This window comes from Punica granatum, chromosome 8, assembly GCF_007655135.1.
Source record: "Punica granatum isolate Tunisia-2019 chromosome 8, ASM765513v2, whole genome shotgun sequence".
NCBI lineage: Eukaryota > Viridiplantae > Streptophyta > Magnoliopsida > Myrtales > Lythraceae > Punica > Punica granatum.
The window spans coordinates 6,221,470-6,247,548 of NC_045134.1; the positions used below are offsets into that span (position 1 = coordinate 6,221,470).

General features: G+C 39.8%; 3 protein-coding genes and 1 long non-coding RNA gene across 4 annotated transcripts; all 4 read left to right on the top strand.

The window, feature by feature from the left end:
• Positions 1-12,125: 12,125 nt before the first annotated feature.
• On the top strand, positions 12,126-13,485 carry LOC116189418. Its single transcript, XR_004152402.1, has 2 exons — positions 12,126-12,266; positions 12,468-13,485. It is a non-coding gene; the product is annotated as an uncharacterized LOC116189418 (long non-coding RNA).
• A 296-nt stretch (positions 13,486-13,781) lies between these two features.
• Positions 13,782-15,567, top strand: LOC116189409 (ankyrin repeat-containing protein BDA1-like). Its single transcript, XM_031519065.1, has 2 exons — positions 13,782-14,521; positions 14,662-15,567. Exons 1-2 carry the CDS (start codon positions 13,904-13,906, stop codon positions 15,394-15,396), a joined length of 1,353 nt encoding a protein of 450 aa, XP_031374925.1. The 5' UTR covers positions 13,782-13,903; the 3' UTR covers positions 15,397-15,567.
• A 1,343-nt stretch (positions 15,568-16,910) lies between these two features.
• LOC116188670 (ankycorbin-like) lies at positions 16,911-21,467 on the top strand. Its single transcript, XM_031518158.1, has 3 exons — positions 16,911-17,000; positions 17,112-17,186; positions 21,147-21,467. The coding sequence occupies exons 1-3, from the start codon at positions 16,911-16,913 to the stop codon at positions 21,465-21,467; spliced, it is 486 nt and encodes a 161-aa protein (XP_031374018.1).
• A 2,214-nt stretch (positions 21,468-23,681) lies between these two features.
• On the top strand, positions 23,682-25,708 carry LOC116189410 (ankyrin repeat-containing protein BDA1-like). The gene is made up of 2 exons (XM_031519066.1): positions 23,682-24,349; positions 24,678-25,708. Exons 1-2 carry the CDS (start codon positions 23,768-23,770, stop codon positions 25,437-25,439), a joined length of 1,344 nt encoding a protein of 447 aa, XP_031374926.1. The 5' UTR covers positions 23,682-23,767; the 3' UTR covers positions 25,440-25,708.
• The last annotated feature ends 371 nt before the right edge of the window (positions 25,709-26,079 follow it).

A 26,079-nucleotide genomic window follows, 5' to 3' on the forward strand; every position in this document is an offset into this window, starting at 1 on the left:
GGCGGGTTGTTTTCAAGTCACACCCCTGGAAGTGTATCCTAAGATGATTTCCAAAGTCCGAAACAGGGAAGATAATCTCGTGGGCTAAGAGGAAGGCCCATGTGTAAGTGAAAGTCCAGCAGGCCCATCGGCCCCGATTATCTGACACACCCCATCAACAGATTAAGAGTAGGAAACTGGAAAAGATTGGGAATGAGCTGCATAAAATTTCATAATGCCCTCCCTAAATAATTCAGCTAGGATAACTTCCTTTTTTTTTTTTTTCAGTCTCTTTTTTGCCGTCGAATTCGAATGTTTCACTCGAAAGATGTTTGAAAGCGAAACTTCATGCTGCTACACAAATGCATCGACCAACTTATTTACCTTAGAATTTTCACTGGTGTGCTTATCTTTCATGATTTCCAAGGCAATGAATGACTTTAAGGATTGGAACCCACCATTGACTTCTAGTCAATCAATAAAAACAAGCACTCTTTGACACGTTCAAAGACCCACAAAAACTAGTTCACATACACACCTTGACCTTCCAACAACAGACCACAATACAGTAAGCTCCTGTTCGTGTATATTTATCACTAGAAGGTGAGTTTTTCCCTTCCTTACAGACACGAAGAATCAATCAGTAAAAACAGAGTGATTCTTAAGGCACCATTGAATAATCAAACAAATTTAATTCACGGAATGAAATGCCTAATCCAAATACTCTTGCGTAGCCCGAGGAGATCATTAGGAGATATATGATACTTTGTACATATACATCATAAGATACAACGTATAATCCAAATGATCTGATGATCAATCTAAGAATCACATGAGATCTCTGCCAGGACAAACATATATTACAAGTTCAGATACTTTCCAACAAATGCTCAGGATGACACAGGTTTCCCTCTCCTTTAACACGAGCGGGAACCAAGGTGTTGTTTTGTTTACCCCAATTAGGTGCTTAAATTAATTGTTCAGCACTTAATGAGATTTAGCTTGTTTGTTTAGCAAAAAACAAAATTGACCTAACTTATTAAGTTAAGTCAAAAAAGCACTTAATGATTCAGTAGCTCAAAACTTACTTATTTTGTGACTTAATCGCTGAGCAGATCAGATTTTTTACAAGACCTGCAGCAAGCCTCCAAACTTTTCCAATTTTGCAAAATGGTCCCATTTTCATTTTTGCTACAGAAGAGAGAGAGAGAGAGAGAGAGAGAGAAGAGGAGAGGATGACCGGATGGGGAGGGGCAGTGACGCTGGCGACCTCGTCTATGGTGGGGGGCTCCGTCACTAAAAGACCTTTTGGTCCAAGGTCAATGAATGACTTCAAAGATTGGAACCCTCCATTGACTTCTAGTGAATTAGACAAAGCACTCTTTGACACTTTCAAAGACCCAAAAACCAGTTCAAATACACATCTTGACCTTATAATCGGAAACCAGAATACAATAAGCTCATTCCGCGTGTATTTGTCAATAGAAGGCAAGGTTTTTCCTTTTAATATTACGGAGATGAAGAAGAATCAATCAGTAAGACGGAATGATGCTTATGTCACCATTGACAAATCTATTAGAGGATATTTATTGTTTAGAATACCATTCGATATGAATAATATTCTAAATATCCTCTAATAGAAGGCAAGGTTTTTCCTATTAATATTACAGAGATGAAGAAGAATCAATCAGTAAGACGAAATGATGCTTATGGCACCATTGAAAAATCTATTAGAGGATATTTATTATTTAGAATACCATTCCATTTGAATAATATTCTAAATATCCTCTAACATAATCAAGCAAATCTGAAAATGGAAGCAGTAAACTGCTTAAAGTCCTAGTGTCATACATCTAAGGGGACCACCATTGCTCGGCTGACCAAAATTTCCCTGATCGAGTAATTAACACGTTTAGAAAATTTTACATGCCAATGAATAGGGATGAAAGTTTTTTTTTTTTTTTTGGTGTATATAATAGGAGAGTGAGGTTCGTATGGTTATATTCAAGCAGCAGACATAAAAATAAGAAGCGATGAACTACATCGAGAGACTGCTTCACAACGCAGCAGTTGAAGGGAATGTACCTTCCCTGCTTAGGTTGCTTGAAGAGGATAGACTTGCTCTTCATAGAGTTGTTTCAGGCTGTTTTGACCAAACACCTCTACATGTTGCTTCCATGCTCGGGCACCTGGAGTTTGTACAGGAGATTGCAGCAGCCCTCCTGAAGCTGCACCAGCGGAGTCGACGCCACCCTCATCTGAAGTTCCTGCAGCAACTGTGGAAGAGAAGCCTGGAATGGCCTCTTCTTCTCGGACCGATGGAATAAAGGAGGCTGGGTTTGGTGACTTGTGTAGTGCTGGAGAGTGCGCTGGAAAGGAAGAACATGGACTGGAAGTCTTAAATCCTGTGAATGCAGCTACCTCCTCTACCCCAGATGAAAACCAAATGACAGTACTGAATGACTTACATGGGGACAAATCTGCAGACCCTTCCAAAGGTGTAACTTCACGGTCCAACAGTAAACCAGCTGATTTAGAAGCAATGGAGCCCCAAGATGATGCCATCAACTCTGATGATGATTCGGAGGTATATTCACGGCAGGGAGTTTCAAGGCAGGAAAAAAGCATTGTGATGGAGAAAGGTAAATCAATCCAGAAAGTACAAGGCAAAAGGAAACCGAGAACGGGTAAGGGAGGTAAAACCTCTAAACTTCCTTAATGCTAGTTGCCTCCTGGAATGTTAGAGGGCTAAATGACCCTCTTAAACAAAAAATGGTCCATAAGTTTGCCAAGGATCATGATATAGGAGTGTTTGCTATCATTGAGACACGGGTAAAGGAAAATAATTGTCCAAAGATTGTGGACAAATGGAAGGGTTGGTTCCTGATAGAGAACTATCAGTATGCTAGCAATGGCAGGCTGTGGATTTTAATTCGGGAGGACTTGCAAGTACAACTCCTTAGCAAGGCTAGTCAATATATCCATCTGTTGGTAAAAGTTCCCAAAGGAACTGGCTGGATTGCTTTAACTTTTGTCTATGCTTCAAATGACTTGTTGGAGAGAAGGGAATTATGGCGCGATTTGCAGGCTCTAGCAGTGGGTATGAGGTATAGCTGGATGTTGATGGGCGATTTCAACGTAGTTAAGGATATCGATGAGGTTAAAGCGGTAGGGAGGGAGATAGTCATTGATCAAAGTATGAGGGAATTTGCTGAATTTATTACCTCATCAGAGCTCAAGGATCATCCATATGTCGGCTGCTACTTCACATGAAGCAACAAAAGGCAGGAAGGGTTCCAAGCTCGGAAGATTGATAGAGCGTTGGTTAATGACTTATGGTTTCAACAAGATATTGCCTCAACAGTTGAATTTCTTTCTCCTGGTATTTCTGATCATAGTCCTGTTATGTTAAGGTTTGGTGTCAAAGAGAATGCTGGGCCCAAGCCTTTTAAGTTTTTTCACTTCTGGACTGAACATCCGGAGTACCTGAAACTTGTGGAACATGTTTGGTTGGAGGTACAGGAGGGTAACCCCATGGCGGTGCTTTACAAGAAGTTAAGGAATCTAAAAAGGCACCTGAAAGATTTCAATAGATCTCACTTTGGGGATGTACATGCAAAAGTTGCTGACCTGCAAACTCAGCTTGCTCAAATCCAAGCCACCATTCTTAATAGTCATTGTATGCCCCCTAAAATTCTGAAAAAGGAGATTGCTTTAAGGATCGAGCTTTTGGAGGCCATGGACAAAGAAGAGAAGCTTCTGAAACAAAAATCAAGGGTGGCATGGTTGAAGGCGGGAGACCAGAACACGTCCTTCTTTCATAAGGCGGTAAAAATAAGGAATGCAAGAACCTCTATTCGTGTACCCTACACTAATTCTGGTGCCAAACTGGAAGAAGTGCAGGAAATCAAAGCGGAAGCAATCAACTTCTATCAAGGTCTTCTGGGAGGAAAAGACGACAGCGTAGCGGGGATCTCTGCGGCACAACTCTCTTCTATTCTCACAAAGAAGATCTCTCATTCCCAATATCATTTGCTTAAGTCTCCTATCACTGAAGAGGAGATCAAATCGGCCCTGTTCTCGATGGGAAATGATAAGTCCCCTGGCCCAGACGGTTTCACCATATTTTTTTACAAGCATGCTTGGAAAATTGTCCAAAAGGACTTTCTTGCTGTTGTAAAACATTATTTTTCCACAGGTGAACTACGCAGAGAGGTGAACTCTACTATAATAGCCCTAGTCCCTAAGAAGGAGAAAGCTGATCGCATGAAGGACTTCCGACCAATATCTTGCTGCAATGTGATCTATAAGTGCATAACCAAGGTGATTGCTAACAGATTGAAAGGGGTTCTTCCTGATGTTATAAGCTTGAACCAAACAGCTTTTGTGCAGGGCAGGAAAATATCCGATAATATTTTGCTTGCTCATGAGCTTGTGTGGAATTATCATAGACAAGGAATAACACCCCGTTGTGCTATCAAAATTGATCTGATGAAAGCTTTTGACACTCTGCATTGGGATTTCATTCTTAACTGCCTGGAGGCCATGGGAATCCCTCACACTTTTATTAGGTGGATCAAGGGATGTCTTACCTCTCCTTATTTTTGAGTAGCCATCAATGGGTCCTTAGCTGGTTACTTTGCAGGCAAAAGGGGATTGAGACAAGGAGATCCCTTATCGCCCTATCTGTTTGTTATTGCTATGGAGGTTTTCTCAACTCTCTTGGACTCTGCTGCAGATGAGGGTAAAATTGGCGTCCATCCACGATGCAAGTCCATCAAGCTGACCCATCTTTGTTTTGCTGACGATTTATTCTTGTTCTCAAATGCGTCCAAAGAGTCCCTTGTTGCCATTCTGGACGTATTGAACACATTTCACAACTGGTCTGGGCTTCGGCTGAATCCTGAGAAATCTGAAATTTTCACGGGTGGCATTAATGAGGAAGGCATCTCTATACCGGTGACTAGCTCTGGCTTTAAGCACGGTACTCTACCTGTGCGATACCTGGGGCTCCCTCTTGTCTCTGGAAAGCTTTCTTCGAAGAATTGTGAGGCTCTTACTGAGAGAATCTTAAAGCGCGTTAGGAGCTGGACTGTGAAACACCTGTCTTACGCGGGTCGGGTACAGTTGATCAACTCTGTACTTTTCAGCATGGCTACTTATTGGTGTACCCACTTCATTCTACCCAAGAAAGTCATCAAATTGGTGCAGCAGAAATGCAGAATCTTCTTATGGAATGGCCTTGAGCAGCATACAGGAGGAGGAAAGGTCAGCTGGGAAATTGTTTGTCTTCTTAAATCTGATGGAGGACTAGGCATTAAGGACCTAACTATGTGGAATAAAGTATGCGTGTTAAAGAACCTTGTGAGCTCGGGGTCTCTTTGGGTGGCTTGGGCTGCTAAGTATTTAATCAAAGGCCGCAGTATTTGGTCTTTAAGGATACCTGGTGATTGTTCTTGGAACTGGAGAAAACTCTTGCAGCTTAGGACTCTGATGTCTCCCTTTATTTGCTATCGAATTGGCCTTGGTACGAATGTGTCCTTCTGGTATGACACGTGGTTACCGGTTGGACCTTTGATCAACTACTGCACGAGAGGACTTCAATGTTTTCCGTCAATCAAAGAACACACAACTGTTAGTTCAATTCTAATCGAAGGCTGCTGGCACTGGCCTAGAAGCTCGGACCCGCAAGCTGCTCTAATCCATGACCTCGCAGCAACAATCCGACCTTCCAACCGTGATAGGGTCACATGGACAGCTCATAAATCTGAAACTTTTTCTATTGCAAGTGCATGGAAATGCTTAAGAACCAGGGGTCCAAAGATGGATTGGAGGAGTGTTGTTTGGTTTGAGGGGCTTTTCCCTCGATCTTCTTTCATTTGCTGGCTTTGTGTGCATAATAGACTGAGCACAAAAGACCGCCTCCTAAATTGGGGAATTTCGCTCGCTGCTGCTGAATGTGAATTTTGTAGCTTAGAGCTAGAGACTCGGGATCATCTCTTTCTTGGATGCCCGGCTACCCAAGGGATTTGGAGAAGTTTATTAGCCCGTGTTGGTTTGAACAGACCCAATATTGATTGGAATACGGAACTTAGCTGGATCTCCTCTCTCCGTGGAAAGAAGCTTGACGTTATCTTCCTAAAGCTACTTTGGACTCATTTATTTATTGCATTTGGAGGGAGAGGAATTCCAGGATCTACCAAAAGCAGGTCTCGTCTTCAGCAGTCATAATTCGGAAGATCCTCTCGGATGTGCAAGCGAAGTTGTCTGTTCTTCCCCGCTTCTCATGCAAAATTGTACAATCTACTCTAGTGGGGCATTTGTTTTGCCATTTTGATACTGCCCTTAGTTGATTTTGGGGGGGTGATCTTGAGTTTTTGAGTATTTTACATTACTGATCGGTACAGGGGTAATTGGCACTTGGCACTGGTCTCTGATGTAAATCCCTTTTGTTATCAATGAAGTTATACCATTTACCCAAAAAAAAAAACCAGGAACCCTGACATGGCCCGAGCATTGGATTCCCAAAGATCGTCTCCTCTTCATCTGGCAGCAGCGAAAGGCCATGTCGAGATGGTTAAATTGCTGCTATTGACCAATCCCGAGATGTCCCTCTCTGGGGACTGGCAAGGGAGGAATCCAGCTCACTTAGCAGTTATCAAAGGCCACATTCAGGTCCTCAAGGAGCTTGTTCAGGCGAAACCTGAAGCGGCTTCGGCAAAGATCAGAAGTGGGAACATGTTGCATCTTTGCCTTAGGCTTCACCAGTATCAAGCTCTAGAGTGGTTGGTGGAGACGATGGGAGATGACCATGAGTTTATGAATTCGAAAGATGACCATGGCTCCAACATTTTGCATCTTGCTGCCGCATATCTACAAGTTGAGGTACAGATTTTAACGCATAAATCCTTTTTTTTCCCCTGGGCACTAACTTTTCAGGTGTTCTTTTTTTATTTGACCTATTTTGAACTGAATCATATATAAAGGCGAAAACATGATTTATTATTTTATTTCACCAAATCTTACTTCATTAGATTCTCAAAAAATCCCACTAAAGGGTAGTACGCAATTGTAAATATGCGAGCAGGTTGTAAAGCTACTGCTGACAAAGTCTCGGGTCGAACTAAATGCGGTGAACCATCATGGGTTCACTGCACTGGACACAGTCCTGGCACGAGCCTGTGCAACAGAGGAAGATGTAAGGATTCAGGAGTTGCTCAAAGGAGGTGGAGCTGTACAAGCAACACGAATCGCGTGTAGTACTGGCTCCATTGTAGTAAATGCAAGTGATGAGCCTCCTGAACGACAAGGAAGGAGGAAGAAGACCAGGGACAAGGACTGGCTCGAACAGAAAAGGACTGCCATAATGGTGGTAGCATCCCTCATTGCTAGCATGGCATTTCAAGCAGGAGTCGACCCACCCATCACAAATGTGCAGAAACGAGAAACATTTCCCAAGATTAGCTTCTACTTTGTCATTTTAAATGGTGCAAGTTTCAATGCATCAATCTTTGTTATCCTACTGATGATCAGTGGCTTTCCCTGGACGGGGAGGCTCTTCGTGTGGCTTCTGATGATCGTCATGTGGGTTGCACTCATAACAATTCTGTTGGCTTATAGATCTGCAGAATTAATTATGCTTCAACACATTGGTATCTCAGAAAACCACATTACTAATGGCTCTCTGTGGCATGCCTTAATCTCCATTCTTCTTATTGGGCACACTGTCCGACTTGTGCCAAAGATCAGAAGATGGATCAAGAAGCAGAGGAGCAAATCCAGTCCAAGCCGAGATCCAAATACTCTCGTGTAACCCTGGGAAATTATCAGGAGATATACACAATCCGAGTCTCACATCTCAGTTTTCTTTATCATGTACTTCCATTACTGTATCATAAGAATCTGTGTCTTGGAAAATGTTCTAGATGATCAATAATAATAACATGAGACCTCTGCAAGGACCAAGCATATACCTCATACTATTTGCTACAAGATTAGATACTTGCCTCAGGTTCTGATACTTAGAGTTACTATCCGACTCTTGCATTTTCAGCATCTACAATCCGACGACAACAATATAAATGAATCTAGTTGCAGCTGCCATATCTATGCTCGATCATGGCAGTGTGCTCCAAAGAAAGCCATGCTACTTCCATGAAAATTCTAATATGATCACTCCTCCAAGATGTTTCCGACGCAGTAAAGGCCGTGCTTTTGTAGAGTAACATGAGATGCAACAAAACCTGTCATTTCATGTAGGAAGGTTTGAGTGGAGAAGGTTTCATGTTACTTTCCTTGATCAGTTCGAGTGAGTGTGAGGAATAACAGTCCTGTTAATCACATTACGGCTGCTCTATGAGTAGCTCAGCGATGTACCTACCCTGACCAAAGAGACTGCTTGTTCCAGAAAAATTGCACAAAGTCAAATTATATTGTGTTTCCTCCCAAAGGATATTTGGGAAATACTGGAAAATATCTCGCAATTCTGTTGACAAATAATCCCACCCTCATGGTTATAGAATACCGTTCTCGTTTACATGTCATAAATAATCACATAAATTATCGAGCAATGCAGACCACAAAACAGCAGATGGATTGACCCGAAACCACAAGCTAAAAATCCTTTTCGGGTCCCAGATAATTTTGTGGTCCAGAGAGAGGGGAAAATCTCATCTCTGAATTTATAGTGATTTCGTGGTCATTGTTCTTAAAAAAAGAAGATTAGGCCCCTGCATTGACTTCAAGTCAACGGAAAAGTTGACGAAACTGAAAGCAAGCGTTTTGAAGGCTCGATACAGAGAACCAACGTTGGGTATTCGGTGAGTACTTCATTCCATTGTGAAATTATATATATATATATGTTATGTGAGTACTCTATTCCATTGTAAAATGATGTATTATAGTTATATAATTTATTTAAGAAGAATATTATGATAGTTCGAGATTAAAGAATCGGTCTTGCTATGTTGTGTGAAAGGATTTGAGAGATATTGTCTTTTACATTTCATTTTGACTTGAGATATGCGGTGTGATTATGTGTGCTGATTATATATGAGATATGTGATGATAATATGCTACTATTGTAATGTGATTGGGATTGTGCTTGTGTACAATGATATATGAGGTGAAATGGCATAGTTGTAATTGATTATGCTTGTGTTGTTGTTCAACTATAGCCATGGAACCACTGGACGCCGACAGATTATAAAATGGGCCAGATCGGCTGCTGAACCAAGCGAAATACAAAATGGGTCAGATCGGCCACTGGACCCTGCGGAATATAAATAGGGGCTTGATCGGCCATTGAACTCGATGGAATAAAAATAGGGGCTGATTGGCCGCTAGACTTGGCGGAATAGAAAAAGGGGCCTGATCGGCTGCTTGACCCAGCGGAATATAAATTGAGGTCAACTCTTACCATCATAGGTTAATAGGCGGCCCCCGCTTATGAGATATGTTATGAGGATATGCGAATATTTTATTTGAGATATGCGGGGTCACGGTACCGTCATAATTCTGTTGCGAGGAAATGCAACCCTATGACTATATTGATGGGTTGTGTTGTATATTGTTTGTCTGGTCTGATTGCTGTAGATGTGATGATTGTTGAGATTGTTTGAAATTGTTCTGTGAAAACCGTGTTGTATGCTAGAGCTTGATCTGTCAAGTGATTATGTAGTGATTTGCTATGGAACGCTAAATGAATGCATATTTGATGTTTATGTGATATTAGATATTAAAAAAAATTGTTAATGCTAATATTATTATGGTTATAAAGATAATTGATTGCTTAAGAATGAATTTAGTAATTATTGTATATATTGTATAATATGTTGTGTTGGTGAATTAAATGACGGACTTGCATATGCTAGTATTATCTTTGTTCATTTAAAAATATATTTTTAGTTAATAATAGTTCATTTCACTCTGGAATTTTGTGCTCACTGAAATGCAGCTCACACCCTGCATATATTTTTCCAAATAAGCTTCTAGCTGCGCGGGAGAACCATTTTTTATATCGGAAATCAGCTCAGAGAACTAGATAGGGACCTTAGTTATTTGATAGGTATTCTTTTTTGTATAGAATGTATTTGAAAATGTTACGACCTGAAACTTTTGTTTAGTTGGATTACTGATGTGGGTGAGAAAAAGTAATCTCTTGAGAAGTATATAAACATATTAAAGTTTGCTGAATTGGTTATATATATATTTTGGGAGTTTATGGAAAGCAGATTTTATGTGATTAGTTATGTGATAATGGATATTGAGGTAAATATAAGAAAAACTCTGCTGAAATTTTGAATTGTGACAATATGATATTTCATTGATAAGCGAAACGAATATAATTGCAATATATTTGAGATTGATTATTGGGTATGGACCGTATGGCTCTCCGTACAGCTAATTTCAGCCTGAGGAGTATTGATAGTGGATGCTTCTCTGTACTGTTCGACTTTGCTTGAAAACACACTGTTTTGATCGGCAATTAAGTCGACGACACTCAAGTAAATTAGTGATTGCAATCAGCCCCCCACGATCCACATGATCACCATCAGGAGCAACATACAGAACTTCCACCTCAACGGTGCTGTTTAGCAGCAAGATGATGCCAAGAGATACATGAAAGCTCACCGGTACATAAATAGTAGGGTTAATCACTTAAAAACGCACGATTTTTGCACGAATTCCCAATTTTAACATGACCTTTCGAAAATAGCACAGAAAGGCACAATCTTCTATTTTAAACTCTAATTTAGCACGACATTTGCTTGAATTTCTCAATTATAGCACGACCTTTCGAAATTAGAACAGGAAGGCACGACATTTCGTTTTAGTCTCAAATCTAGCACAACATTTCTAAAGAATGGAGACTTGAGAAAGTGTAAAATCATTTAATAAGGCCTATCCATATATTAATAAGGGATGTGAATCGGAGATCAATAATGAACCGAGAGATTTTTTTTGGAAGCTGCGTATCACTTGAATCAATGGCTTTTTGAAACCCCTCATCGATTGAATGGGAGGCTCTCGTGAGAATATTTTGAATTACTTAATATATAGATAGATAGTCACATGAGGCCTCTGCAAGGATCAAGCATATAGCTCATATTGCTTACTACAAGATCAAATACTTGGGGTCAGGTTCTGATAACCAAAGTTATTATCCGAGTTTTCTTGATATTTAAGCATCAATAATCCGACGACAACAATACTAATGAATCCAATTGCAGCTGCTATATCTATGCTCGATCATGGCAGTGGACTCCAAAGAAGGCCATGTTAGTTTCCACCAGGATGTTTCCAAGGCAGCAGAAGCCCGTGCTTTTATTGAGCAACACGCGAGACGCAACAAAATCTGTCCTCTTAATCGCATCACGCTTGCGCTATGAGTAGCTACCCTGACCAAAGAGACTGCTTTCTGATTCAGAGAAAATACAAATATCAAATATATATATATATATATATAATAACACTAATTCAAAGTACTCAAACGAGAGTCTTATATTCCTGTTATGAAAAGCTTCCACATAAGCTTTCCCATAAATCCTGAGCTCGTGGTTAATGGTCTTTTTATATCCCCGCATTAATGAAATTTTTTTTTTCTAATTTTGGGGTTACGGTTCACGAGAAAAAGTAGGTTGACCCATTCATGCATGTACTGAATAATGAAATTCACTTACTAAGAGAAAATAACAATGCAGTCTAGAACATTCTAGTTTTGTTTTTCTGAGAAATATTTACAGGCTTTACTAAAAAAATTGATAATTCAATTAAAACATCTTAATTTTGTTTTTTCAAGAAATATTTAAAAGCTTTACTGCAAAAATTGACAAAAAAAAATAGAAAATTACAAATGTGTATGCGATGCGCGAGCTACATGACTAGTTATACTATATTTTGTCTCAACATATATTTGGGAAATGCCGGAAAATATGTCGTGATTCTGAAAATTCTCTCCTTTATTCATACTATTTGCAGTTATTATCCTGACAATTCCTTTCGGGGTTTGACCTTAAAAAAAAAGAGAAATCTTCTCGCGCTCTTATCAACCCGAAAGCCTAAGGTCCCAATAAATTTTGTGGCCCAGATAGAGGGGGAATCTTATCTCCTAATCTATACTGATTTTCTGGTTAAAGTTCTTAAGCCCGGCATTGACTTCAAGTCAATGGAAAGCAACTCTTATCTTGATACGCTCTGTATATCACCCTATGTACGGGAAGATTACGCGGGACCAACATAAAGAGCATGCAAAGGATGCTTCAGTAAGACGAACGTATTCTCGACAGGTTTGCTTCGTCTCCGATAGTTTCATTTGAGACAGCTCCACTCCACAGATTGCTCCACAATATTTCGGGCAGTGCCCGTTTGTTTTGGGAGCTGTTTCATGGAGACACCTCTCCATATGATTTTGCACTGGGAATTTGAATGAATATAATTACGATATGTATCTGATTATTGGGTACGGCTCTCCTTACGACTAACTATAGCCTGCAGGGTAATGGCCCGCAGCCTATGTCGATCCATGTCAGGCAAAGTTCTTCAGTGCAGTACGATGTGCAGACAGCGAATGTTACTCTGCATTGTTCAGAATTTGCTTGAGATCACACTATTTTGATCGGCTATTAATTGGGCGGCACTCAAACATCTTGACATTTTGTTTTTTGTTTTTTTTTCCTTTTTAAATTTGGCCACATCTTGACCTCCTAATAAAATACCAGAATACAGTAAGCTCATTTTCGGGTGCATCAATAGAAAGCAAGATTTTCCGCTTATTATGCAGAGAAGATTAAGAATCAATGAATAAAATGGAGGTGATGCAACCAACTAGATTGTTTCAGGTAGTTCAGCACTTCGTCTCTTTAAGCACGGTGTCGGGTTTTAAACCTTGTGAATGGTAAAATATGTAAAAGAAATTGGAGATGATGCTTAAGGCAGTGGGTGCTCGTGCGGATTTTCTTGGTGATTATGTGGATGGCTATGTACATCTCTGTGCATACTTGCATGCATGAAATACTTGTCGGTTCATCTAGGCTGGAGATCGCTGCAGTTGCTGCTCCTACCGGGGCACTTGATCCATTTGTTCATGCAGAGAAAAGTCTCGGGCTCAAGGGTCAAGATCAGCAACCATGCTGCCTTTATTTGATGGGCTTAATACGCAAATTTGATGGATGCCACACAATTTTCCAGGGACAAACACGTACCTTCCTTACCTTGCTTGGCCGGCGTGGTCCAATTATGTAATGGCAACTGTCGGAAGTCAAAGTCTTGTGCATCACAGTGTGAAGAAGATATTCTGGACATCTTAACTCCAGTATCCAGGCTTCTCATCATAATTCTATAACAGCAGACACAAAGGTTTCATATGCAACGCAAGTGTAAATTCACTAGGACTACTAAATAAATGACATGTACAAACAGAGCCTCTTATAAGACCTGCCTTTGCAGTCAAGTAACTCAGACTTTATTGATCACGAGATAAATGGAACTTGATAATATATTGATATAGTCCTATGTTGTGCTTATGTAATGGCAGCTATCTTAGGTCCAACTCTCTTGCATCGTAGCCTTATATCCAGCGAATAAGAGATTCCTGTACCTAAGGTCATTTTGGTTCGTAAAGTCCTCCAATCACATTTAAAAGATCATAAAGTAAGATCTAATCTTGATTCACATCCCGAACCACTGACCAGACCATAACTACTTTCCTAGGAAAAAGCCGCACCATTGACTTCCAGTCAACATAAAGGGACTTGTCTGCCAATTTGAGATAACGAGTGCAATTCGGTTTCCACGAAAGGGGAGAGCAGCTTCCTACGCGTTCGAATTCCACAAAGTAAAGAAGTTTGCTCTACATTTCACTCTATATATGAGGAGATTTGGATATTTAATCCATAACAGGTTATCCTGGTAATAAAAAATATATATGTACACACATATATACATAGATTATAGAGCGAGAGATTCAATCAACAACATGGAGAATATGCTCTATGAAGCAGCAGCTGAGGGTGACGTATCTGCTTTGCAGATGTTGCTTTGGGACGATAAATTAATTCTCGACAGAGTTCTATCGCGCTGTTTCACGGAGACACCACTGCATATTGCTGCCATGCTCGGGCACCGGGAGTTTGTGAAGGAGATTTTAAGCCGGAAGCCTGAAATGGCCAAAGAGTTGGACTTTCGGAAATCATCGCCGCTCCATTTGGCAACAGCAAAAGGCCATGTCGAAGTAGTAAAACTGCTTCTGTCGGAAAATCCTGAGGTATGCCTTTTTCGGGATGCGGACGGAAGGAATCCATGTCACGTTGCTGTGATCAAAGGCCACACTCAAGTCTTGAAGGAGCTCGTTCAAGCAAAACCTGAAGCTGCCCGAGCGGAAATTGGAGGTGGCAACATTTTGCATCTCTGCGTTAAACACTATCAACTCGAGGCTCTAGAGTTCTTGCTGGATATGATGGGTGATGATCGTGAGTTTGTGAATTACCTGGATAACGATGGCTCCACAATTTTGCATCTCGCTGCAGCTGATAGACAGGTTGAGGTATGATCTGGGACCCAAATAGTACTCGTAATATCTAATCAAATTGTCATTCGAGATGTCCATCGTAAGTGCCGCAACTTATGCTTAAAGTTAAAGGCATTTGTTTCTTTCCCATTTACTGACTGTCTAAATTTGATCAGATTGTGACTTTAACGCTCAGAAAATCCCGAGTGGAACTAAACATGGTGAACTCATACGGCTTCTCTGCACAAGATATTGCATTAGCTCATGGTCGAAGGCACTTAAAAGATATTGAAATTCAGGAATCCCTCGAGCAAGCTGGAGCAGTGCAACCAAGTTTGAGGGGAAAGGATCAGACAGTTCCGGTGGAGCTTGAGAAAAATAGCAGAAGGCACAAGCCGAAGAGGGAAAAGAATTGGTTGGAGCAGAAAAGGGGCACAATAATGGTAGTAGCATCGCTTATTGCAACCATGGCTTTCCAAGCAGGAATCAACCCGCCTGAAATTCTCTTTAAGGAAAACGAGAAGATTAAAGATAGAGGTGATATTACTGCTGATTTTATCAATATAATTTCTGTCAGTTTCTATGCATCTGCCTGCATTATCTTACTCTTGATCAGCGGCATACCTTTAAGGCGGAGGTTCTTCATGTGGTTTCTGATGGTCATAATGTGGGTCGCAATAATAACAATTATGATAGCTTTTGACCGTGCTGTTCATATACTAGCTCAAAGTGCTCGTACGGCTATGCTCGGGGGTTACTTTAACTTTGGGGTTGCGGGGACAGACTTTGTTCTCGTTCTTATATTTGTGCACACTTTGCGGCTCATAATGAAGATGGTAAGCTGCGTCAGGAGAAGGATCAAGAAACAGAGGAGTAACTTGAGTTCCAGTATGAGACAGAACATTGTATAGATTGGACCTACAATTTCTCCCCTTCAATTTTGGATGTATCCTACGTTGAAGAAGATAGTACGGTAGTTTGTCTTTTGTGCATGTTCTTCTCTCAGTTAAGACAGAATAATTCCTGTAAGCGCTCTATACGGGTGAATGGATTTGAAGTTGCACACTTACGCGAAGTACTCATGGCATGACTGCAATAGTGGGGACTCCCGCACGAATCCGGTTAATGCAAGTAAAGTTAATTTACTCTTAAAATCGGTGAAACTGTCCAGAAATTGAGCCCGAACCACATAGGAATGATGGAAGATCAAAGCAAGCGCAAGCTCTATCGAATAAAAAAAAAAGAAAAAAAGAGGGAATAAAATAATCATTGAAAAAAATAATAATGAAGGGATGGAAACCTAAAGTTGTACCAACTTGGATTGGTTCAAGCAGTTCGGCGCTTATTTCGCTTAAGTAATGTCTCAAATTCGAATCCTTGTGAATGCAGAAAATCTACTCGGAGAGAACTTTACCCCTTAGTGGGCCGATCCGACTCAATTGGATTAGTCAGGGCACAATTGAATTTTCGAATATCAGAATTCACAAAAAAAAAAAAAAAAAAAAACCTAAGCATGCTGAGCTCCCCCCCCCCCCCCAAACCGGGCTACGTGGAGCCTGTTTTCGGCGCCCTGGGTTAGGTACAGAGTCCTCGGTGTGATTAATGCCGATCTTGTCACCGATTTCAATAAAATAAGTTCACTGTAATTGCGTTTCTTACAGTGAGCCCGGGAAAGAATTTGGCCTGGCGTAAAATCTATTCATAGAATAGATAGGTTTAATTCACCTGGATTAAGAAAACCAAATTATTCAAAATGAATATAGAAGCATATAGATGTACGTTTGCATTTTAATTGGACTTAGGCTGCGTTACATGACACGGAAAACCTCTCCTATTTAAAAAACACCACATGTTTCCAATACTTTCTTATTTCCAAAATTGCGCCTCTGCTCTATAGACGTATCCTTTCGCACGCTAAAACGGACAGACAACCTTTATGCCTCTCCTGCACTCCCCTTTACCCAACCGCTCGGAGCCAGTCTCGTTGGCTTACTCTGCCTTTTACAACTTATATTAGTCGCGCGATTTCTCTCTCCCTAATCACCTCAATTGCACAAGTTTACTTTTCTACGAGTTAGCGATCGTGAAATTCCCCAACAAAGGTTTGTAGAGGTGATCTTAACCTGGAACCCGAAATGGCTTGAAAGTTGGATTCCCAAATACCGTCTCCTCTTCATCTGGCAGTGGCGAAAGGCCATATCAAGGTGGTTAAATCGCTGCTATTGACCATAATCCTGAGATGTTCCTCTCTACTGGGAAGGCAGGAGCCCTATTCACCTAGCAGTGATCAGAGGACACACTGAGGTACTCAAGGAGCTCATTTAGGTGAAACCTGAAGCAGCTCGAAACAAAGATTGGTAGCAGGAATGTTTTGCATCTTTGCACCGGGCACTACCAGTTTGGAGTGCTGGAATTCTTGGTGGAAATGACGGGGGACGATCATGAGTTTATGAATTCAAAGGACGATGATGGCTCCACCATTTTGCATCTTGCTGCTGCAGATCAACAATTTGAAGTACAGATTTTGATGCCTCTCTTCTCTTTTCTGGCAATAAATTTTCAGGTGTTCTTGGTTTATTTGATCAATTGTAATTCATAATGGTGCAAGTCTCTATGCTTCTCTCAGCGTTATGCTGCTGCTGATCAGCGGCTTACCCTTGATGTGGTGTGTCTCCTGATGGTCGTCATATGGGTTGCAATTGTATCAGTTATGTTAGCTTATGAATATGCACTAGATATTCTCTCTCTCTAGAGAGTGATTACGTGCAATACTGCTTTATATTGGACTCACTGTCTGCATTGTGAAGAAAATGGCAAGACGCATCAGAAGATGGATGAAGAGGATGAGGATCAACTCCGGTCCAAGTCGAGATCCAAATGTTCACCTGTAGTCCCAGCAGGAGACTAATAGGAGATATATGCATGATAGTCTGCATAAAAGTAAAAATTATAGTAATTAATCACTAAATAAAATCAACTGAAAGTGTCGAAGATGTGAAAATATATATATATATATATATATATATATATATATAGACACGCGCGCGCGCGCGCGTATATAAGCACGTGAAAATTTTGGGATGTTAAAGCCAATGGATGACTTCAAGGATGGGAACCCTCCAGTGACTTCCATTTCATCATTTAGAGAAAAGACTCTTTCGAGTTTTGACACTTTCAAAGACCCCAATAAGGCAACGTTTATCAATAGAAGGCAACGTTTTTCCCTTTACTATACGGAGATAAAGAATCAATCGTAGTAATACGCCGGACTGAAAAGAAAGGCTAAAAATTTTATCAACGTTTTAGTAGTATATCTTTTAAAAAATCGTCCTTTGTTCACCCAAAAAAAATTGTCTTTCTAATTTAGCAAGTGAAAATAATTCATAAACAAAAATAAGAATAATATCATTAATTAATATCGAATAGATCATCCAACTATTTGAAATTCAAAAACATAATATATATTAATCAACTAACAAAAGTAGTATCATAGAAGAGTTGTAATGAAAGAGTATATTTACTAATAGGAGAGTCATATAACTTAAATAATTATAATTAGCTTATCTCTAATATTGGCTTACAAAATCCAACACTGCATTGTTCTCAAACAGTATAAATCTAACTACATGAATTTAGATGGAAATGTGTGATTACTTGTCAAAATAAAACAATGCGTATAAGCATAAGCTTGCATAGAATTAGAAGGCAATAATAGAGTTTGAAAGGAGAGAGCTATAGAAAGAGCACGGATGAGAGGAAACAGAATACGAAATTCGTAATTATGTATCACAATAATACGATTTTATATTTTGAGTTAAGAACATATAATAGGAAATATATATGTATCAACTATTTCATTCTCATCCTCAAATTAATAAATATATTATATTGCAAATATTTCGAAAGTTTCTTATAATTAATAATTTCGAGATAAGATATACATGCAAATTATTTCCTTAATAATTAATATGAACAATTTCTTCCTACACATTAAAATATTCTACTATAATATATATATATGTATATTGACAAACGGCATCAATATATATTATATATATTACATTGGATGGAATATATATATATATATATGTATATATATACATATTCCGCTGGGCTATACGTCGATACAATCTATATATTTTACTATATATATAGATATATAGATTAAATAAGTAAATATTATGACTATATTTTTCGGTGAATAAATATTTCTTGATAGACGAATATTTCCTTAGTACATAAGTGACGACGTGGCATTGCGGAGAGCTCCGTTTCATATTTTTGATGATGTGACGGCGTGAGAATTCGGCTCGGACTTTGTTTTCATATATATATATATATATATTGATGATGCTTAAGGCATCCATTGAATAATCTAGCAAATTTGAAAACACAAGCAGTAATATGCCTAAAGTCCGGGTGCTATGTTTTTTTTTACTGTAATGGAATTATTCATGAGTGGAATGAGTAGGGAATACGAACTAATAAGTTATAGAATGAAGATTACATATGAGCTTATTTGTTTGGTTGGATGAATATAGGAGATAGGAATTACAATTCTTATATTGGTTTTAAGAAAATGGATACAGAGGTTTAGGATAAAAGTACGAAATTAGCTCTTTTCTACAAAGAACAAAATGACCCCATCCTACAAATATTAAAATTCACATTACATATCCCGAACGTCTGGTAATGTTGAAGTGGTAATCCACATTACCACCACATAGATTACCAGATTTAAATTACCCTTAATATGAGATTGTGATGTTTGGTGTCACAGCCCGAAATTCAGGCCCCTTAAAATCCTCAATAATCCATCAAACAATTAATAGCCTGTCTTAAATTTTCACAAAATGTCCAAATCTCAACGAACTATACCAGCCAACTCAAGTTTGAATAAATCCCAAGAAAATAACTCATCTAATATATGACCTAGAATAGTCTACTAACAACAAATCAAAATTTTCAGGTCATAAAATATTTACAAGAATCCTATCCCAAACTTCCACAACTATAAAATAAAGAGGTCTAACTATAGAGTCTTCCAATCTGATCCTTATGCAAAAAATGAAAAATTATATACAGAGTGTGAGTTGCATCTCAGTGAGCAAAAAATGAACGATTAAATAAATAATTTATTCTTATTAATCAGGTATCAATTTAATCAGAGTATATGCAATAGAGTAACCGATTAACTTACCACCACATAATAAGTTCATAATGTATATATATAAACACTTACTTATCAGCATATAATCAACTTATATAATTTATATAAGTGCTAACACAAACAAGCTCTTGAAATCATCACTGTGATATCCAAATTTTTCACGTGCTCGTACACGCATGTTTTCCCATTATGAATATTGACTTTCACTACATTTTATTACTTCCTATAATTATTATAGTTTATTTGAGATAGATATATTCAAAATTGATTCAACTTTTCATGTGTCAGCTGCATGATTCAACACGTCTTTCTTCGCCACTCATCAATTATCACAGCTTCATCTTTGTCTCCTTTAAATTCGTTTCTTTTCCTATTCACCCATTTCAGTTGCTCTTGGCCATTTCATAGACAGAGGGAAAGAGAGAGTCTTAGGGGGGAAAAAGCATTAGACAAAAGTTGTTATTTGATGCTTTGATATTCAGGGAACTTATCAAAATGAGTAATCTATTCCTAAACCGGTACTTTTATTATCATGATCATGTCAGTGTTATAGTTAGTGACTATGTTAATGTCAATGTTATGGTACTTTCATGTCCGTATCTTTATAACGCCGACATGACATTGTCATGATCATGTCAATGTTAAAGATCATGCATGTATTTTATAAGATCGGTTATTAGATAATTGAACTCGCGGATGATCCGACTAGTTTAGGTTGTGGTTATTTTTTGGGCTTCAAACTAAACGGTTTCACGGCATTCAACATCTTTGCAAGAATCGAGAGGGCAGCCTTGAAGAGGAACCGCCCATGGAAAACATGAGTTTTTTTTTTTTTTTTTGGCCATGGTGGAAGCGAGTTCAATTTTTTGAAAGAAATGAAATGCGCATTACACCCAACCAAATATTCCATTTAGGATTTCTGGTATAATGGCTCTAATACCATTTGAAGTTTTGGGGAGTTTGAAAATTCATTCTCCAACGCAACTAGGTTTATACAGCAGCACTTACATGTCTATATATATACACACACACACACACATACATGGGTATGGAAAGCGCACAATTAAATGCCTAGTAATAAATGTATTAGCTGCCTAAAGCCAAGTTCTGCCAACTAATACTTCTCTACAGATAACTCCTAAATATTTGTCCTGCCAAATAAGATGATTACAAGAATAATTTTTTGGATGAAGATTACAAGAATTCTTATTACATAAAAATTCGTAATAGATTACAAGAATCTAAAACTTTTTTCCAGGAAAAGGGAGAGCAGCGTCCACACACCTTCGAGTTGCACAAATCAGAGAAGTGCTCTCCATTTATGAGGAGATTTAGATCTTTAATCCATAACAGGTTATCAAGGTAATAACATATAGAGGGAGCTGAGAGATCCAATGAACTACGTGGAGAATATGCTCTATGAAGCAGCAGCTACGGGAGACGTATCTGCTTTGCAGATGTTGCTTTGGACGATAAATTAATCCTCGACAGAGTTCTATCACGCTGTTTCTTGAAGATGCCACTGCATATTGCTGCCATACTCCGCACCGGGAATTTGTGAAGGAGATCTTAAGGGGGAAGCCTGAAATGGCCAAAGAATTGGACTTTTGGAAATCATCGCTGCTTCATTTGGCAACAGCAAAAGGTCATGTCGAAGTAGTAAAACTTCTGCTGTTAGGTAACACTGAGGTGTGCCTTTTTCGGGACATGGACGGAAGGAATCCGTGTCACGTTGCTGTGATCAAAGGCCACTCTCAAGTCTTGAAGGAGCTCGTTCAAGCAAAACCTGAAGCTGCTCGAGCAGAAATTTGAGGTGGCAACATTTTGCATCTCTGCATTAAACACTATCAACTCGAGGCTCTAGGGTACTTGCTGGATATGATGGGTGATGATCGTGAGTTTGTGAATTCCCTAGATAACGATGGCTCCACAATTTTGCATCTCGCTGTAGCTGATAGACAGGTTGAGGTATGATTCAGGACCCAAATAGTACTTGCAATGGCAAATGAAAATGAGATTTGAGATGTCCATCGTAAGTGCGATAACTTATGCTTAAAGGCATCAATTTTTTTTTCTGTTACAGACTGTCTAAATTTGATCAGATTGTGACTTTAACGCTCAGAAAATCCCGAGTGGAACTAAACATGGTGAACTCGTACGGCTTCTCTGCACAAGATATTGCGCGAGCTCATGGTCGAAGGAGCTTAAAAGATATCGAAATTCAGGAGTCTCTCAAGCAAGCTGGAGCAGTGCAATCAAGTTTGAGGGGGAAGGATCAGACAGTTCCGGCGGAGCTTGAGAAAGATAGCAGAAGGCACAAGCCGAAGAGGGAAAAGAATTGGTTGGAGCAGAAAAGGGGCACAATAATGGTAGTAGCATCGCTTATTGCGACCATGGCTTTCCAAGCAGGAATCAACCTGCCTGCAATTTTCTGGCAGGAAAACGTTGACCGGAGGGATCGCCATCCACAATCCTATTCTTATATTTATGCAGCCTTTTTCCATATGATTCCGTCAGTTTCTATTCATCTGCCTGCATTATTTTACTCTTGATCGGTGGCTTACCTTTAAGGTGGAGGTTTTTCATGTGGTTTCTGATGGTCATAATGTGGGCTCCAGTAATAACAACCGTAATGGCTTTTGAATCTGCTATTGATATATTATCTCTAAATAATAGTATGTTCGTTAGTTACTTCAACTTTGAGGGGATGGTGATATATTTTGCTCTCGCTCTTTTATTTGCGCACACCATGCGGCTCATAGTGAAGACCGTAAGATGCGTCAAGAGGAGGATCAAGAAACAGAGGAGTAACTTGAGTTCCAGTATGAGACAGAACATTGCATAGATTGGACCTACAATTTCTCCCCTTCAATTTTGGATGTGTCCTATAAGATACATCGGACATTGAAGAAGATAGTACCGTAGTTTGTCTTTTGTGTATGTTCCTCTCTCAGTTAGAATAATTCCTGTAAACGCTCTGTACGAGTGACTGGATTTGAAGCTGCACACTTACGCAAAGTACTCATGGCATGACTGCTTCTTCAACGAGCATTATAATTCCCGAAGCGTAGCTTGTACCTGTTTAAGTCATGGACGAAAAATACTGGAGGAAACTCCTAAAGATGATGAACTGAAAATGAATTACTCTCAAAGCCTAACAGTTTTTCTTGAACTCTTGGCTAAAATTTAGCTCGGTGACTAACAACGGCGACTTTGCTATCTTTAGATAGCTGTTTGCTTTGCCAAGTTAAGTGGGGACAATGATTTTCTAAAACCAGACTCTCTTGTCGTGCGAGCTTCCAGGTTAATATCTCTGTTGTGAATTCAAGGTGCCCGAGCAGCACGGCAGCTATATTAGAGATATTATTATGGTTAGTTAGGAAATAGAATATTCTGGAATAAGATCGTATCAATCTATTAGGTTTAGTTGATATTTCAAGGATTTTCAATATCTGATTTGATATTATGTTGATATTTGGATGTCATTTATTTCCTATTTTCGTTACATCATCGAGCCCGTAAGGCGAGTTATTTCATGTATTTCATTGAGTCATTGGGAATAAAAACTCCGTGGTTTGGCTTATGGCCACTACCCACGCGAGTAATCCAATGGGTTTATATGTAACTTGGTACCAATGCTTAACAGCTTGAGCCCAATGAAAATTTTTTAATAGGTGACAGCTCAAAACAGCTCCGGGAAGTTCTAAGATCATGTTCTCGAATCAACCTCAACAAGAAACCTGTATTCCCTTCAACTGCTATTCATGAAGAATTTTATCCACGCTTTTCATCGAGTATCTCTTTCTCAGTATCTCTATTTTTTTCCGGTAATCTGTTTTCATGTGCTTTATGAAAGTTAAGGTGCGTGGGAGTTGATGTCCCATTCCTCGGGACAGAGATTGGAATTATTATCTAAACGTGTCAAAGAAGAGATATTTTGTTTGGTAGGGACAACATTCGTGAGCTAGACCACACAATCAACAGAGCAGGAGGATAAGATTGCCCCACTTGCAATCACTTAACATTAACATCTTCGATCAAACAGAAACTCCTGCCAGTGAAAGTCCAAGTTTGTTTGACCCAAGTGACCTACCTAGCTAGAGAGTGCAAAGATGGATCAGGTCAGCCTCAGGAGCCTCTATGTAGCAGCAGCAGAGGGGGATTCAGTTTCTCTGCTCAAGTTGCTCAGATCCGATACAAACCTCCTCAATAGATTCGTCGAGGCAGGCCCGTACGCTGAGACACCGCTTCACATTGCAGCATTGCTCGGCCACACGGAATTTGTGGAAGTGATCGTAGACCAGAAGCCCAAGCTTGTGTCGAAGCTCGACACTCGGAGATCATCGCCCCTCCACCTTGCTTCAGCTGCGGGCCACGTCGATATAGCAAAGAAGCTGCTCGTGGCTGACCCTGAGATGTGCTTCGTGCGGGACTGCAGAGGGAGAAACCCCCTACATCTTGCTGCCACGTGGGGCCATGTAGACGTGTTGAAGGAGCTGATGCGGGAGAGGCCAGCCGCAGCTCGGGACAGAGCTGAGAATGGTGAAACTATTTTGCATTTTTGTGTGAAGCACGAGAAATGGGAGGCTTTGAAGGTATTGGTGGAGAATATGAATGATCACGAGTTTATGAACTCAAAGGATTATGACGGAAATACTATCTTGCATCTCGCTGCAGCAAATGGCCAGAAGGAGGCAAGTCCTCTACTCATATTCATTAAGTGCTAGAGCATGTTGCAGGAGCTGTTCGATATAGTCGAAAATAGTCATCCTTTTTTTCTTTTCTTTTTTTTTTCCAGTTTCAAGGGAGACCTTTTGGGCCTTACAATGAAATAGAAATCCTAATAATTAATAAAGGGGTACAAATAGTTCCACTGAGTATCGAATCTAGAACCTCTTGATTATCTTGATTATCAGGCGAGGCGTGTGCCAATGCACTACACCCTCTTTTAATAGGGCCATTTATTTTATTTTCTTATATTTTTCTCCTTGCTAGGTATAAGAAAGTGATTTGAATGTGCAGATGATGCATTTCTTGATCAGAAGCACGGAAGTAGAAGTTCACTCTCCAAACCTAAACGGTTTCACGGCATTCAACATCTTAGCAAGAATCGAGAGCCCTGAAGAGGAACAGTCCATGGTAAACAATATTTACCTGCATATTAGAAGGAACAGGAATGTCGAGGATTCTCATGTCCTGTCCTCAGAATCGGATCATCATGCACTTAAGCCACCAGAAGAGAAGGGTTGGCTCGAGGAAAAGAAAAGTGCGTTAATGGTGGTGGCATCACTTATAGCAACCATGGCATTCCAAGCCTCTATTAGCCCTCCTGGCGGCGTCTGGGAACAAGATGGTTCCTATCACCAAGGAAGTGCAGAGGAGATTCGCTACTATGCAGGCACTTCAAGAATGGCATACTCTTGGCCGCTCGTATACTTAATTTTCATCATAGTCAACACAATAGGTTTCGTTGCAGCTATGAGCATCATCCTGTTACTTATTAGCGGCATCCCTTTGCTAATGCGTAGGGCATTCATGTGGGTCTACATGGTTATCATGTGGGTTGCCGTTAGCTCGGTATCACTGGTCTACACCACCTCTCTATCAACAGTGACACCTACCGCCTATGAGAACAACATTGTCATTAGATTACTGGCGATCCTTCAGATCTGGAGCTTTCTGATGTTGCTGCTTCTACCCGGACACTTGATCCACCTGGTCGTGAAGTTTATACGGAGGAAAATCATAGGACCGAGGTCCAACAACCACACTTCTGGTGCTTGAAGGGGTGGTCTGGTGAACTTGTTATTGTACCAAATTTACATTCTATGTTCAAACGTCATACTAAATTTGCAGACCTAGGAAAATTGAACAATTACAGTCTTGTTTAAGTCATTTATCGATCTTCTTGTTGCCGAGTGTCATTTTTGGCAGGGTTGTCAATCTCGTTCCCCAGTTGCCGCTGCTTCCTCATTCGTCTTTAATTCAAGCTCTAGTCATGTCCTGCATATTCAACTATCCTTTCAGCAAATGATGAGCCCTCAATTTGTACTCTCGATGAGTCCCCATTTTGTACCAATTCTGTACCTACATTCGTTGATACAAAATTGTGGCGCAGAACCACCATCGTCTTTTGAATCCATGACCAAACATATCTACCCCAAGCAGAACTTCCGCTCGAGTGTTTTAAGACATCAAATGTCACATTCCCCATCTTCACTCGAGCTTGACTCCAGCTTTCCATATGAGCTCCTTCAAGATCTCGGTGCGGCCTCTGATTACCGGTACGTGAACAGAGGTTCTCCCTTCCCTGCCCTTTAGCGAGGCACACCTCGGATTCTTCTTGTAACAACTAACAACAACATTGCGCTCATTCAATATTCACAGTTTCCAAGTGAAGACGCAAATTTAATGTTCGAATCAG